Here is a 16,500-nt window from a genome sequence, read left to right as displayed (position 1 = left end):
TTACTGGAAGAGAAAGCCAGGAATATAGTCTGGGTCCTGTAATACTTTTCTACATTCAATCTTTCCTTCTGCCATCATTTCTCATCCTCCTTCATAACCGTAAGAGCTAATTGCTTGTCCCCCAAGTCTATTTAACCAATGTTCCCAGGAACTGAGAGAGTAGAAAGTAAAGGAGGAAGGAGTAGAAGAAGCATGAAGGATAGTTTATCACAGTATTGTAAACAAAGAACACTAACAGGGAAAGTCCCCAGGTGACCAGAGACTGCAGAAAGAGGCTAGGAATAGACATACTGGGAAGAAAAGGTTTGGGGCTGATGAACGTGAGACTGGAAGAAGAACAGCTTCTTGGGAATAGAGTAGGGAAGTGTAGGTACTAGTGAAAATTGAGTGGGTAAGAAGTGGTGGTAGTAATGTACATGCTAACAAGAGGAAGTTCATAAAATTTCATTAGTAATAGTGGTTAAATTGCCTTTTCAGTTGCTCTGGTAGATCATCTTCACTTGGGATCTGCCTAGGAAAGCTTCACTAGTGATGTGCCTCTCATTCGAATGGTCCAAGTTGTTTGTTTTATAAAAATAAAATAATTCCTATTTATTGAACACCTACAGTATATCAGCATTGTGCTCAAGACAACCCATGAGGTTGGTATTATTATTCCCATTTCACAGGTAAAGAAACCAAGCTGAAGAGAGGTTAAGTAACTTGCCCAAGATTTTGCCATCAGTAGGTGGCAGAACTGGAATTTGAACTCAGCATATCTGACTTCAGAATCGGTATTCTTTTCATTATGCTATGTTGCTTTTCTGTTTTTAAATCACAACTTGTGTAGTCTTGTTCTGTTTATCCATGCCTCTCCAAAAATTCTGTTTATATTAGCCTTTTATAGTAACACAGCCTCTGAGACCTAAGACCTTATCAATTCAGGAAGTTTCAAAATAGCATAGCCTTTTGGATATAGGGGCTGTAGCACATCAGACCCTATTTTGCAGCTGTTTATTTTCGCCCTTAATTTAAAGTGTTTGATTCTGCCACATAGTAATTAGGTTTCTCTGCCTTTATAAAAAGAGTTTATCTTAAAGACAGCAATCATGTGGGTGCCACTAGATTGTATTTTCTTTTACTTCTTCATATTCTCCCTCTGTCAAATAGGAAAATAATTTCTGTTCCTGTCTCAACATGATGATAGGAGCCAGTGAGCCAGAGCTCAGGCTTTGGAGTCAGACAGCATCTGGATGTTGTGAAAGTTGAGATAAAGTTTGCAAAGCTCTTAGCACTGGGTCTGACACACAGTAAATGCTCAATATGTGTTGGCTACTGCTACAACCTATTGATTATTATTGTTTTAACTACTACTACTGCAGCTGTTACCAGCACAACCACCACTTATGCTGTACTACTACTATGTCATACAGAGCGAAATGACATATTTAAGAGCTAGTTGCTCCTGCTAAGGAAAGAAAAGTGCTAAAAAAATACAGATGCAGATTGGGTACAGAGTTTCTGTTGAGAAAGATAAAAAAGTTCTGGAGGTGGATATGGTGATGTTTTTACAATAATGTGAATGTACATAATGCTACAAACTGTTTATTTAAAAATGGTTAAAATGGTAAATTTTATGTTAAGTATATTTTACCGCAATTAAAAAATATAAATGGTGGGTACAGTAACAGAAATTGGGGTTGGTGTGCCATCTTTTGAAGAATGGTTGGAAAATGAGGAATGCGGTATGGAGATTTTCCAAACATCAGTGCTTTTTTATCCCTTGCAGTCTGGGTAGGACTCAGTTCAGTACTCAGAGAAAAACATAGGCAGCCTACATTTGACATTCCTTAAATTTCCATTTATGTGTCAAGTGGGCCTAGAGCCAGGTTTTCTATGAAGTGAAAGTACGGTTTTATTTTTATTTTATCTTCCCTTAATCATAACAAGATCCTCAAGCTATTTATCTTTACAGAAACTTCTTTTCAGAAGACTATTTGAAGAGAGTAAGCATAACTTTCTTTTTATCTGCCCTTTTTCCCTTCTCTCCTTTCTTATTCTATCAGACGTGTTTATTTAGGTATCTCTCTTGAAGTGATCATTTGTCTGGCTGTTGTAATGGAAGAATACAGGGAGGGTTTTTGGCCACATTTCAGGGACATATAAAGCACACTGAAACCTTTTAGACCCCTGTGTGTGCAGGCAGGAAGTCCAGGCTGCCATGGCTCTGATACACCCTGATGACTGACGTATGCCCTGACCATTCATTAACCAGAGTTGTATATACAGAAGTATTTTAAGGAATTGGTTGAATAAGTTTCCACGCATTTTATTTTATTTATATTTATTCACATAATTTTAGTAGATATTTCACCCCTAACATGAAGTTGGAGTGCAAATTATTCAGAGAAATTACTTTAGGTAAATTACTACCACACTATCAGGAAAAAACCAGACTCATTATTGCAGTGGTAAATATAACTCTTTTGAAAGACTTAGATACCTTGACACTGACTGCAGAAAGTAAAATCAGTCTACTATAGGGGAAATAAGGTGGGAGAAAAAAGTGTGCATTTCCTCTCACAGTTGCAGAGCCATGGGGTAGAAGGGGGGTGAGGGGCTTGGATATGGATAAATGTGATCTAGGTGTTATGAGAAAACATGTAGGTAACAGTTGTCATAAAAATGTAGGGTTTTATTTAAAATATATAACTGATTATGGTGCAACTAGATATGAAATCCTAATTTGCTAATGTTCTGTGTTTCTGGACACTAGCTCAACTCTTTAGTTACAATCTCTTATTTGGAATAGATCAAATATTTCATATTTAATTCTAGGAGAAATCAGTGTGTCTTGTTCCAGGTATAAATAAACCGTAGTTTTTACTTACTAATGCAGAAAAAACAGACTGCACTGAGACTAACAGATGTTATTGCTTTATATAAAGTTCTAAAGAATGCCTTCCTTTTATCTGAAGAGCCTGTTGTAAGTGTAAACTTGAATGCTGATTGACAAGTCGGCAACAAAATCAGAAGGATTACAGTCTCAATGTGCTTTTAGGGGTCAAAGTTTCACTTAAATATCCTAGATATAAGTGCTAGATGTTATGCTTTTAATTTAGGCAGGAATAGGTTGTTTTAGGTGAAACTGATACAGACTTTTCCTAGCCTCTGGCTAGACAGCTGGTCCATCCCTAGTGTTACCTATAGGTGAATAGAAACAAAGCAACGGGAAAATTCCATCACATTAGATTCATGGAACCTCTGAACAGTGCTCATCATGAAGCAGTTGACTTGTGATTCTGACAGTTTGCAGTGAGACTCTCTATTTTTTATCATAGGGAGAGGAAGAGTTTGATATGCCTCAGCCCCCTCATGGCCATGTCTTGCATCGCCACATGAGAACAATTCGTGAGGTTCGCACACTTGTCACTCGTGTCATCACAGATGTGTATTATGTGGACGGAACAGAGGTAGAAAGAAAAGTAACTGAGGTAATGTACACTGTGGGTCTATGTGGCAAATTTTTTTCAATAGAAGAATTACCCTGGCTCTCTACCTGCTCCCCTCTTCCCTATACAACTAGCTACTAACACTGTTTTCTTTAATCCTTTTATGAGAAAGTATAACAACTGGGCTAGAGTTCTGAGTTCTGTCTTTCCCAACTATGGGTTTGCTGTTTGACCTCTGGTCACTTATTTAACCAATCCCATCATGCACTCTGTATCTATAAAGAACAGATTGATAAATCTCTCATGTGTAAAGATTTTATGTGTTTAAAAAAAAAATTTTTTTTTAAATTGTAGTTGATTTACACTGTTGTGTCCATCTCTGCTGTACAGCAAAGTTACTCAGTTATACACATAGAGACATGCTTTTTTTTAATATTCTTTTCCATTATGGTTTATCCCAGGATGTTGAATATAGTTCCCTGTTACGTGTTATTTTTAATCCGTGGAAACTAATGAAGTGTAGAACTCCCTGCTTAGCTGCATGTATTTTCTCATCGTTTCTCACTGTTTTCTCACATGTTACCATTTTTTACTCATTGGTCTTAGTTTCCATTCGTGTGTGGTTATGAACCTGTTAGTAGGAGATGTACCTTTTTTTTTTTTAATTATTTAATTTATTTTTTTGGCTGTGTTGGGTCTTTGTTGCTGCGGGGGCTACTCTTCAGTGCGGCGCGTGGGCTTCTCATTGCGGTGGCTTCTCTTGTGATGGAGCACAGGCTCTAGGCGCACGGGCTTCAGTAGTTGCAGCACTCGGGCTCAGTAGTTGTGGTGCGTGGGCTCTAGGGCTCGTGGGCTTCAGTAGTTGTGACGCACAGGCTTAGTTGCTCCACGATATGTGGGGTCTTCCCAGACCAGGGCTCAAACCCATGTCCCCTGAATTGGCAGGCAGATTCTTAACCACTGCACCACCAGGGAATTCCTGGAGATGAACCTTTATTTCTTAGTAGGATTCATTATGGACTCATTCCCAGTGGCAGCATTAATATTGGTGTTTATTGACTGTTATAGTGTACAACGTTGTATGCAGACTTTGTTTAGATCTAATACTTGCTGAGGTTAGAGAGATTTTCTAGAATTAAAGATCTGGCACTTTTTTCTTGGTATATATGTTAATATCTGGGAACCATTTTAGTAATTGATAAGAGGCATAGCTATTCTATTCCTTAGTCAAGCACTTTTCTTTAATTCTGCCAGCTAGCCATATAGGAGGTTGTGCTCAGGGAGAATTAAACTGGTGTATAGTTTTATTTATTTTTTTTGAAATTTTTAAAATGAATTTATTTATTTATTTGGCTGTGTTGGGTCTTTGTTGTTACGTGCGGGCTTTTCTCTAGTTGCGGCGAGCAGGCTTTCTCTAGTTGCGGTGAGCGGGGCTACTCTTCATTGCGGTGCGTGGACTTCTCATTGCAGTGGCTTCTCTTGTTGTGGTATGCGGGCTCTAGAGTATAGGCTCAGTAGTTGTGGCGCACGGGCTTAGTTGCCCTGCGGCATGAGGGATCTTCCCGGACCAGGGCTCGAACCCGTGTCTGCTGCATTGGCAGGTGGATTCTAAACCACTGTGGCACCTGGGAAGTCCAAAACTGGTATATAGTTTTAAGTGGAACATATTATTGCTATTGTTCATTATTGGGCCATTGTGGCCCTCATGTCAGAAAGGATTTTATATTAGTTTGAGAAATTGTCTTTTTTTTTTTTTTTTGGCCATGCTGTGCAGCTTGCAGGATCTTAGTTCTTCGACTAGGAATTGAACTTGGGCCCTCAGCAGTGAAAGCATGGAGTCCTAACAACTGGACCGCCAGGGAGTTCCCAATTCTTTATTTATTATACACTAAGTTCCAGAAATAATTCTTTTAAAACGTTGATTTACCTTCAATTTTATGTTTACAAAATTTTTTCAGTGTTATTACTATTTTGGAAAAATTGTGAGCTTAGCAGCTTTATAGAAAAAATTTGCTTTCATGAAAAGTTTTTGTAACTGTTGTAGTCTACACTGAACTATGTGCCAGGTACTAGTTTTAAGTGTTAAACATATTACTTTATTTAATATTTTTTATGGTGCTTTCTAAAGTATATTTTTGGAAACAGCAGGCCTGCTAGATACTCTGAGAGGGAAAACAAAGTTCCATGGTCATAAATATTAAGTTTGAGAAAACACCTAGTGCTGTAACTGCCCCCTCCCCCACCATGGAGATTCACAGTGCATATTACATTAAAGGGTCTAAGAAGCCCTCCAGTAAAGATATCTATTTTGGGACTTCCCTGGTGGTCCAGTGGGTAAGACTCCGTGCTCCCAATGCAGGGGCCCAGGTTCAATCCCTGGTCGGGGAGCTAGATCCTGCATGCATGCCACAACTATGAGCCCGCATGCTACAACTAAAAGATCCCGCACACCACAACAGAGACTCCACAACTAAGAACCGGCGCAGCCAAAGTAAATGAATAAATATTTTTAAAAATCTATTTTATTGTGTAACTCAGCATTTCCTAAATTTATTTGACTATTGAACTTTTTTTTTTTGCGGTACGTGGGCCTTTCACTGTTGTGGCCTCACCCTTTGCGGAGCACAGGCTCCAGACGCGCAGGCTCAGTGGCCATGGCTTATGGGCCCAGCTGCTCCGCGGCATGTGGGATCTTCCCAGACCGGGGCACGAACCCGTGTCCCCTGCATCGGCAGGCGGACTCTCAACCACTGTGCCACCAGGGAAGCCCAGCATTTTTTAAAGTAATGTGTATTATACACCTATGTTACATAGTTTGGGAAACACTTGCCATAATTAAATAAAATAGTAATAGCAAATAACATTTATTGAGCACTAGCTATATGCCAGGCACTCTTTTTTTTAAATTTTTATTTATTTTTTACACAGCAGTTTCTTATTAGTTATCTATTTTATACATATTAGTGTATACATGTCAATCCCAATCTCCCAATTCATCACACCCCACCACCTTCCTCCCTTGGTGTCCGTACGTTTGTTCTTTACATCTGTGTCTCTATTTCTGCCAGGCACTATTCTAAGGACTTTTACGTGATTTAACTCATTTAATTCTCACAACTAAGCTGTGAGGTGGATATTGTTATTCCCATTTTGCACTCAAGAAACTGACATAGCAAGTTAAAATCACTTGCTTAATGCTACAAAGCTAATAAACAGAGGAACTAGAATTCATCCCAGGCAGTCTAATTCCACAGCCTGCATTCCTAACTACTACATTGTGCTGTCTCATAAGAGTGAAAGGGATGTGTGTCAAACAGAAGGTGTGTGTAGTAGTTCAGAAGAGGAGGAAACATGTCTGAAGAGAATTTTGATAAAGCCTTTCTGGGTGAGGGCCAGAAAGTACTTGAGTTGGACACTGAAGCTTTTAGATATTGGGAGATACAGGGAAAGGGTGTTCTATACAGAAAGAAGGCTTGGTGAGCAAAGGCACAGAGGCAGAAAGTAAAGAGCACAGATGTGGGAACAGTACACTTGGTGGGCAGCCCAAAGATGTGTAGAGGTGTGAAGGTGGACAGGTTGACGTCAGAGGATTCTGGGAACTTTCCTTCCCTCATCTCTTGTAGCCTTTGTTTATCATATTTTAAAAATTTTATTCATCTATTTACCAGCAGCTTCTTTTTTGCTGTGTTCCTAGCACTATGGTGGGCACTGAGACTAAGAAGATAAAAAGACAGGGTCTCTATTCTCTTAGGAGCTTATTTACACTTGACATGCAACAAATGCAGAACTTGTGGTTGCTGTAGTAGAGGTATGGAAAGATGTGTTAGAAAGAGGGGCCAGAGCCTGCTAGCTTACCTGAAGGTGACTAAAAGGCCTCACAGAAGATGTAGTGCTCAAAGTGCGGCAGATGAGATTGAAGGGCAGGGGAGAAGGACGCTGCAGGCAGAATGAAAAGGTTTGTAAATATGTAGACAGCATGGCATGCTTAATGAATATTTAGAATGTGATAAGGACGGTAGGGTAGGGAATTGTGAGAGAGGGTGCTCTTGAGGATGGTAGGGGCCCAGAGCATAAGGCTTTGTATATCATAGAAGAGAGTTTAGATTTTTATCTTTTGTGTGATGGAAAGCCTTTAAAGAATTTGGGGGAAAGGGATGACATGCTCAGATTTGCATGTTGGAAAGGTCCGATTGGCAGCAGTGTAACGATTGGAATGGGAGGGGTTAGAGGCATAGTTCAGACAAGAGGCAATGAGTGTCAAATTAGGACAGTGGTAGTGGGGATTGAGAGGAGGGAAATAGATGTGAAAAAATACATATATAGAAGGTGAAATTGATAGGCTTTGGTGAATTCCTACATGTGGGGTTTGTGGGAGAGGGAGGAATCATATATGATGCCTGGGCTTTTTGCCTGGGCAGATAGATGGTGGTACCATTTACTGAGAGAATATAAATAGGACACTGGTTTGAGAGAGAAGATCCTTCATGCAGTAAGTATTTACTGAGGACCTCTTTTGTGGCAGGCACTGTGCTATTTTGAGGATAAATCCAGGAAAGAAGGTGGTCACTACTCTGTCTTAATGTGGCCTCTGTAGTCTAGTAGGAAGGACACACAGGAAAAAAATAAGCAAATACATTAAAAAGATCATGAGGCCACCTTGGAGCCTGGGCCCAAGTCATTATAAGAGCAAGGGCTCAACTTTTGAACAGTTGCAAAGGCAGGTATAGTTAGCTACTGTTCTTTGGGCCTACTCTCCAACTGAGACACAGCCTGGAGTCCCAGCCCTCTAGGCTGGTCTTGCCCCTGCTCATTTGCCGTGTCCAAGAGAAGGAGTTGACTTAAGTTCTGAGCTCTCAACACCTGCTTTAGTCAAGTGGCCTTGGCAGATTATGCTGACTCACATCCAGCTAAAGAAGGCAAGTTGGATGATAGGAGATGGTAACTGGAGAATGGTGAGATTTCTGGAGGTGGTGCAGCTTCTGGTAATGACCCTGGTAGTAGCAGATGGCTGAGGTAGAGTAGAGGAAAAGGTTAATGGTGGTAATTAGATCAGGAAAGATTGTTGCTGGATGGGTCATCTGATGGATGTTAGCCTCGGAAAATGACAGCGGAAGGGAGGCTGTGAACCAGGAGTATAAGGTGTTCATGCATGAAGAGTCAGTAATTGATAGAATGTTGGTGAGTAACAATGAGGGAAGGAGAGAGTTTAACAGAATGGCAAATAATGATTTGGTAGGAACAAGAAGTGGGGAGTTAGAAATGATCTGTTAATGGCAGTGGGGAGCAAGGAGGCCTCTCATCTCCAAACTCTTGAATTGAGGTTTGGTTGAGAAAAACCAGCCCGTGCTACAGAGAGCTGCAGGGGATATGAGTTTCACTGGGGAGGTCCAGGATTCATTCATTGAAGGCAAGGAAATGAAGAGAAGATGACAGATTGAGTTTTGGATCGGTTAAACTGCAGGTGTCCCTAGTACATACAAGGGGAAGAGTTTAGTAGGCATTCGCATCCGTGAATTTGGAGCTGAGTCATCATTGTATTGTTGGTAGACAGGCCGGAATAAGTCAGGTAAGACTGGCCAGAGAAAGCATGGGAGAGTGAGGAAAGGAATGAGAACAGAGTCCTGGGAAATACTAATTTAAAAGGAATAGGCAGAGAAAGAGGAACCAAAAAACAAGTGCAAATAGAAGTAGCTAAAGAGGTAGAATGAAAGGAAGAAAAAGTGACTTTATAGATTTTAGAAGAGAAGAGATTTTCAAGAAGGGAGTGGTCAAAAATAATCATTTAATCATCTTATAGCGTTATTTAAACATGTGTGCATTGCATACTGTCTCCCAGAGAGACTGTAAACTCTTTGAGGGAAGAGTCTGTCTTATACTTCTCCATATTTTCTCTGATAATTAGCACAATAAGGCATGAACAGGCTAGAGTAGGAAAGCAAATGTACAGCACCTGTGCTGTAATTTCTCAATCCTGTGCCCATAGAGGACATTGCTGATTGGTCCTAGAACCTTTCCTCACTAAACCTGGGAATTAGCCTTAGTGGCTGCTTAAAACTGAGCTCCAGGCAACCACTACCAATCCATCAAAGTAGGCATGTGAGTGAGATAAAGTCAGTTTGATATTCCTGTCCTCTGTAGATACCGGAAATTCATATATTTTGATTATTGCCTTTTTGGTTTTCATTTTGGTAAACAGTGATACCATTATATAGCTATTTTTGCCTATAATTTTTAATTTCCTTGATCACATATTGAAAGGTAATAGACAATATCTAATTTCAAAAAACATGTAAGGCTACCCACTGCTATAATCATGTACCCAGAAGGGCTCCTAACCACTTCTTCCTCTAACCTACCTACTTCCTTACCTTTCTTCTGTTAGACAGGGAATTACCTGTGTCCTCTGGGTTGGAATCCTTGCTGGGTTCTCAGCAGCCAAAGGTTGTGAACTTGTCCAGTAAAAAGATAATTTAACTTAGCTCAGGATAGAGGTCTCTTTCTTCTGATCTAGTACCACCTTTATCTTATTTTTTATGGAGATATGTATTCCCTGTAGAATGCACAGGTCTTAAATGTTCAGTTCAGTGACTTTGACAGTTATATGTAATCACTACTCAAAGCAAGATATAGAACATTTCCATTACTCCAGAAAGTTCCCTCCTAATTCCCACCTTTCTGAATTGAAATTTCTTGCCATTTAGGATTTTCCAACCATCACATGCGCATTATGTTATTGTGGCTTTTTTAAGCTCTTGTATCCATTTCTTCCTTGCAGGAGACTGAAGAGCCAGTTGTAGAGTGTCAGGAGTGTGAAACTGAAGTTTCCCCTTCACAGACTGGGGGCTCTTCAGGTGACCTGGGGGATATCAGCTCCTTCTCCTCCAAGGCATCCAGCTTACACCGCACGTCAAGTGGGACAAGTCTCTCAGCCATGCACAGCAGTGGCAGCTCAGGGAGAGGAGCCGGACCACTCAAAGGGAAAACCAGTGGGACAGAACCCGCAGATTTTGCCTTGCCCAGCTCCCGAGGAGGCCCAGGAAAACTGAGGTGCAGACAGGGTCTCCAGAGAGAGAGCCACAGCAGGGGCAGGGTTGCTGACGTTTTAATATCACGGGAAAAGGGGAGTAATGGGAAGTCCCCGCATCCTCCTCCTAGGATAAATCAACTCCTCTTCCTCCCCTTTCGTTCCTCTTCTATTTTGGGTTTGCACGGGAGGTAGGGTGGAGCCCTCTGGGAGGCAGACTTCCTGAGAAACTGTAGAAAACAGGTGAGGGGACTTTGGGAAAGCTGGCACATATTCCTGTCCCCCAGCCCCCATTTTCTGCAGCCTATGAGTGTTTTGGTTGGGAGTACAGAAAGTTTGGGGTAGCAGCCCCAACTTGACACATTCCCTAGCTTTTTGTTTTCCTCTACAGGTATCCAGAGCCTGAAGTACAAGAGAAGGCAGGGCAGAAATGGATGTGCTGTTTTTGAGGGCAGCAGTAGGAAGCTTTGTCAGGAGGGAGTAGACTTGCATAGAAGGATGTCCTTTACTTGTTACCCTGTACTCCTGCTCCCAGCTGATTGGGTGGTGGGTGTGTGGACCAGCTTCCTGCTGCCCTGGAGGCTCAGCACGTGTTGGCCTGGCATGTAGTCTGAGGACCAAGGGGAGACTGTGAAGAAAGGATCCAGTAGCAGGTGCTATCAGACTAACCTGTCTTCATTCTCTAGTCCTAGAAAAGGGGTCAGTCAGACAGGGACGCCAGTGTGTGAGGAGGATGGTGATGCGGGCCTTGGCATCAGACAGGGAGGGAAGGCTCCCGTCACGCCTCGTGGGCGCGGGCGAAGGGGCCGCCCGCCTTCTCGGACCACTGGAACCAGGTACCCGGGTAGTGTGAGATACACTTAGTCTATGACTTGTTCAGAAAAAAAGGGAGTAGAGAGAAGAGAGGGGAGTAGAGAGTATGTGGGGTGTCAGGAGGGAGAAGAGGGGCCCACACTGACCGGGGAGTGGGCAGGGTTCAGAGTGAGGCTGCTGAGACACCAGGCTTCTGCCTGTGATGGGTTAGCAAAGAATGGGCTGGAGACCCATGGACAAAGGAGTGGGAAAATTGGTAGATAAGTACTGCTCTCTGCTTATTCTCACTGCCTTCTCCTTTTTCTTATCTCTCTTTAGGGAAACAGCTGTGCCTGGCCCCTTGGGCATAGAGGACATTTCACCCAGCATGTCGCCAGATGATAAATCCTTCACCCGTATTGTGCCCCGCGTGCCAGACTCCACCAGACGAGCAGACATGGGTGCTGGTGCTTTGCGTCGAAGCGACTCTCCAGAGATTCCTTTCCAGACTGCTGCTGGCCCTTCTGATGGCTTAGATGCCTCCTCTCCAGGGAACAGCTTTGTAGGGCTCCGTGTTGTAGCCAAGTGGTCATCCAATGGCTATTTTTACTCTGGAAAAATCACACGAGATGTTGGAGCTGGGAAGTATAAATTGCTCTTTGATGATGGGTATGAGTGTGATGTGTTGGGCAAAGACATTCTGCTGTGTGACCCCATCCCACTGGACACAGAAGTGACAGCCCTTTCGGAGGATGAGTATTTCAGTGCAGGTAATAAAAGAGGCAAGACCTCTCTTAACACCTCTCCAATACCAACAGCGTTCACTGCAGCCTGAGTACTTTTCTGTGTTCTCTAAAGTCGTATTTCATTCCTAGCACTGGTTACTCTCACCCCTGGCTTTTTTGTTCTTCTTTATTGCTTGTTTATTTTTGAATAAACTTCTTATTTTTGAAAAATTTTATATATGCAGAAAAGTTGCAAAGTACAGAGTATTAATAGTATATAGAGTTCCCATGAACCCCTCACGCAGCTTTCCCGTTTCCCTGTTGTTAACATTTTACGTTAGCATGGTACGTTTGTCAAAACTAAGAAAACTACCTTGGCTCATTACTATTAACTAAATTCCCAACTTTTTTGGATTTCACCAGCTGTTCCATGTCGTTTTTCTGTCCCAGGATCCAATCCAGGATTACTGTATTGCATCTAGTCCTCATGTGTCTTTTTATTTTCTTTTTTTAAAAATAAATTTATTTATTTATTTATTTTTGGCTGCGTTGGGTCTTCGTTGCTGCACGCGGCCTTTCTCTAGTTGCGATGAGCGGGGACTACTCTTTGTTGCAGTGCGTGGGCTTCTCATTGCGGTGCATTGAGGGGGCTTCTCAGTGCAGGCTTCTCATTCTCTTGTTGTGGACCACGGGCTCTAGGTGCGTGGGCTTCAGTAGTAGTGGCACGTGGGCTCAGTAGTTGTGGCTCGTGGGCTCAGTAGTTGTGGCTCGCGGGCCCTAGAGCGCAGGCTCAGTAGTTGTGGCTTGCGGGCTCTAGAACACAGGCTCAGTAGTTGTGGCACATGGGTTTAGTTGCTCCACAGCATGTGGGATCTTCCCGGACCAGGGCTGGAACCCATGTACCCTGCATTGGCAGGTGGATTCTTAGCCACTGTGCCACCAGAGAAGCCCCCTCATGTGTCTTTTGTTCTCTGATCTGTAACAATTTCTGAATCTTTTCTTGTTTTTCATGACCTTGACGGTTTTGAGGAGTACTGGTCAGGTGTTTTTTGAATGTCCTTCAGTTTGGGTTTGTCTCATGTTTTCTCTAGATTGGCGTTATGGGTTTTTGAAAGGAATGCTGCAGAAGTGAAGTGTCTTTCTCAACACATTGTATGTGGGAGGGCAGTATGTGACATCCAAAGGGCATCTCTGCTGATATTAACCTTCATCATTGGTGAAGGTGGTGGTTGCCAAGTTTCTCCATTGTAAAGTTAGTGTTTTTCCCTTTCCATTTTCTATTCTTTCACCACCGACTTGTAAAGTTACTGCCTTTCTTGATGGGAACCTTAGGTAGCTGAATGTGGCAAATATATTGAGATATTTTTGCTTAGGAGGAGGTTGTTAGTGCTGTGTTTGTATGTCTGCACACCCACCACTTACTCTCTGGTTTGGAAAAATGGTGCCTTTTTTTTTTTTAAACCGGTACAGTTCCCTGTACCGGTGATGGTGAGAGATTTCTGTCTGTTATGACTGTTTCATGTGCCCATTCTTTGAATATATTGCCTCTTTTCTGTGAAGTAATTTGGGAATACATGTTTGCATTGAGTTTGTCATTTAAAAACATCCTTTTTCTGGGGGATTTTTTGGAACAAGGATTGGTATATAATGGGCAAAAATGCCTCTATTGAAGTCTCTTCAGACTTTCTCGTGATCTGGACTCCTGAGTAGTTGCTCTTTGCCCCTTTATTTCATTGTTATATGGGCCACTTCACCTTCTAGTTCTGGATAACACTTAGCTCCATGTAGCATCAGTTAGTAGCACATGGATTGAGATCTTTTATGACCTGTGACCTAACATAGTTTGTATCAAATGCATTTGTTCCTGTTTCTGGTGTAAAGCCTCTCTTGGAGGTCCACATTAGGCCCTCTTAAGAGAGAGGCAGTTCTCTATCCTGAGTGAATTATGGCATACAGGGGAGGGGATTCTGTGTCCCATTTATTGAGGCTGTCTGCTAATGTTAACACTAGACAGCTTCTAGTTCTAGTAGCTCGTCATTAGTGTGAAGTGTATTGTTGGCCTTGGGCTTCTTTGTGCTCTTGAGGGGTCTTTTTGATTTAGAGATTTAAGCCAGGAGATGAACAAGCAAAGGGGAAAGAGAGTGATTCTGTGGCATAGGTGAGGGAGAGAACCAAGGCCTGCTTTCTCCTCTATCGTTTTTTCCCCCTTGGTGCATGCTCTGGGTTTCTTTAGCCCTTCATTTAAGCACAGGCTAATGGGAGAGAACAAATGAACCCTTCTGTTCATAGGAATGAAAAAGTATTCACATTAGTGCCCTGTTTTTATATCATATGTGTGTTGCATTTATGTTTATATTTATATATGTATCTTTTTTATAGGATTGGAAATGGGTCTTGCCCAAGATCACACAGCTTGGTGGTAGCAGAATTAGCCCTAGGCTCAGGTCTCCTGAATTCTAGCCCAGTTTCCTTTTATACCCCACATCGTGTTCCTTCTAATCTAAAGGCCTTATCTTGAGGTTCTGAATCAGAACAAGAGCAGAAAAGTAGATAATAAGGAGGGAAGATTAGGGAGGAGAGGCAGGATTTATTTTTTTCCTTTCTCTGGTCTATATCTCTATTGTGATTTTGCTACACAGACACATGCTTTCTCTCTTTGAATGATGTCATCTTTCATCTACAACTTAACTCGAGAATTACCACCCAGCCTCCAAAGAAACCAAGAAGGAAAGGTTTAGTAAAGTTGTAATGGGACTGTTTAACAAACCACATGCCGTTTCACTTCAAGAACCATTTGAACCGCTAACAACCCACAAAGGCTGGCTTTAGGAAGCTTTATTTTATAACTAAAGGGCTCCTTCTGCTGAGAAGCTTCACGGTCCAGTCCCTGGGTGGTGTCTACATGTACCCTAAGTGGTGCGGTGTCTGGGATTGACAGCCAGGGTTCTGTGCAGCCCTAACTGCAGTCCTCTGTTGTACCTCCTCTAATTCCCTGACTCAGGCCTGCTCTGAGTGGATGCTGAACAGCCTAAACAGCAAGCTGCTTTTATGTTTTTCCTACCCAGGAGTGGTGAAAGGGCATAGGAAGGAGTCTGGAGAGCTGTACTACAGCATTGAAAAAGAAGGCCAAAGGAAGTGGTATAAGCGCATGGCTGTCATCTTGTCCTTGGAGCAAGGAAACAGACTGAGAGAGCAGTACGGCCTAGGCCCATATGAGGCAGTGACGCCCCTCACCAAGGCAGCAGATATCAGCTTAGGTAAGACCTCTGCTTCCTGAACAGCTAACTGCCTCTGGACCCTGGCCTGCTTGTGGTAGGAGGATTGGTTTTTAGAGCAATCGGTAATGCTTCCCTGAATCTTATCATTCCTTGGTCGTTTATGAGATGGTAATGAGCCAGTGTTTTTGGAGCCACTTCATAGCTCTGTTTTCTCGCCAAGACCAAATAGTAAGTCCTCAGATTTTTTTTGACCTCCCCAGTTCTATAAGGGACCCAGCACATTTTAGTCATGGCAGAGACTGAAACAGAAAATATGGTGGCCTTAAAAGAGGCTTCCTGCCCCCATGGGAGGTGGGGGAAAGGGTGTGGCGGTCTCTGAATCAGGCTGTGCCCAGCTTCTTGGCGTTCAGGGCCTCAGACCATGGGAGTTGACTCACCTGCGGCTTATCCTCCCATAGACAATTTGGTGGAAGGGAAACGGAAGCGGCGAAGTAACATCAGCTCCCCTGCCACCCCCACTGCCTCCAGCAGCAGCAGTACAACCCCTACCCGAAAGATCACAGAAAGCCCTCGTGCCTCCACCGGAGTTCCCTCAGGCAAAAGAAAACTTACCACTTCTGAGGAGGAACGGTCCCCTGCCAAGCGAGGCCGGAAATCTGCCACTGTGAAACCTGGTGAGTGCTCCCTTTTGCCTCATTCTCCCTCAGACCACAGCAAATGCAGGGTCAGCTGCTGGAGAGACAGAGCCTGATACACGCAATGGCTCCTCCATCGCGGTTACACAGCTGGAGTCCTGCACAAACCTCCATCTCCCAGCAGAGTCCAGTTGGGTAGATAGGAAGCCGGGTCTTGATTGGCAACATCCGCTGACCCCGGTGTTGGTTCTAGGAGGGAGAGGAAATGTAATGCATTTGAGCAGATTCAAAATAGGTGAAATTTTTCTTAGACCTCTTCCTTTTCCTGGCACCATTTCCGTCCAGAAGCTCTACTCCCCTCTCCCTTGTGCTCAGGGCCCTTTGGCTTTCCCGGATGTCCTATTGAAAGCCAGTACCTTGGCTTGTATCTCCCCTCTCCCTACCTACCCCCAAATAACCCCTTTCTAGTCCCTCAAGTCATATTAATAGAGGAGTTCAATCCATTTATTGTTTACTGGGTCTCTGCTGTGACCCAGGCCCAGCCACTGTGGCTTTTGGAGACACAGAGGTAAAGTCCTCAGAGTCTGCCCCAAGGGCGCTTTCTGAGTCTCGCAAACTGAGGAAGTTCATTGGTTGTTACATCGTCCTGGCACCAGAGCTGCTTTTGTTTCCTGC

General features: G+C 43.0%; 1 protein-coding gene across 4 annotated transcripts in view; it reads left to right on the top strand.

Annotated features, from left to right (window-relative positions):
• Window positions 1-16,500, top strand: part of TP53BP1 (tumor protein p53 binding protein 1) — a 66,189-nt gene that overhangs the window by 42,369 nt on the left and 7,320 nt on the right. For 3 of the 4 annotated variants that reach the window (XM_060005114.1, XM_060005115.1, XM_060005113.1), the window contains 6 exons: window positions 3,321-3,473; window positions 10,207-10,478; window positions 11,142-11,291; window positions 11,587-12,017; window positions 15,038-15,229; window positions 15,649-15,864. In XM_060005114.1, coding sequence (XP_059861097.1) covers window positions 3,321-3,473; window positions 10,207-10,478; window positions 11,142-11,291; window positions 11,587-12,017; window positions 15,038-15,229; window positions 15,649-15,864 — 1,414 coding nt within the window. The remainder of the gene's footprint in view (window positions 1-3,320; window positions 3,474-10,206; window positions 10,479-11,141; window positions 11,292-11,586; window positions 12,018-15,037; window positions 15,230-15,648; window positions 15,865-16,500) is intronic. The other variant, XM_060005116.1, reaches the window with a different exon arrangement.

This window comes from Delphinus delphis, chromosome 2, assembly GCF_949987515.2.
Source record: "Delphinus delphis chromosome 2, mDelDel1.2, whole genome shotgun sequence".
Taxonomy (NCBI): domain Eukaryota; kingdom Metazoa; phylum Chordata; class Mammalia; order Artiodactyla; family Delphinidae; genus Delphinus; species Delphinus delphis.
The sequence above is the reverse complement of the archived record's forward strand: the minus strand, read 5'-3'. Positions and strand labels throughout refer to the sequence as shown.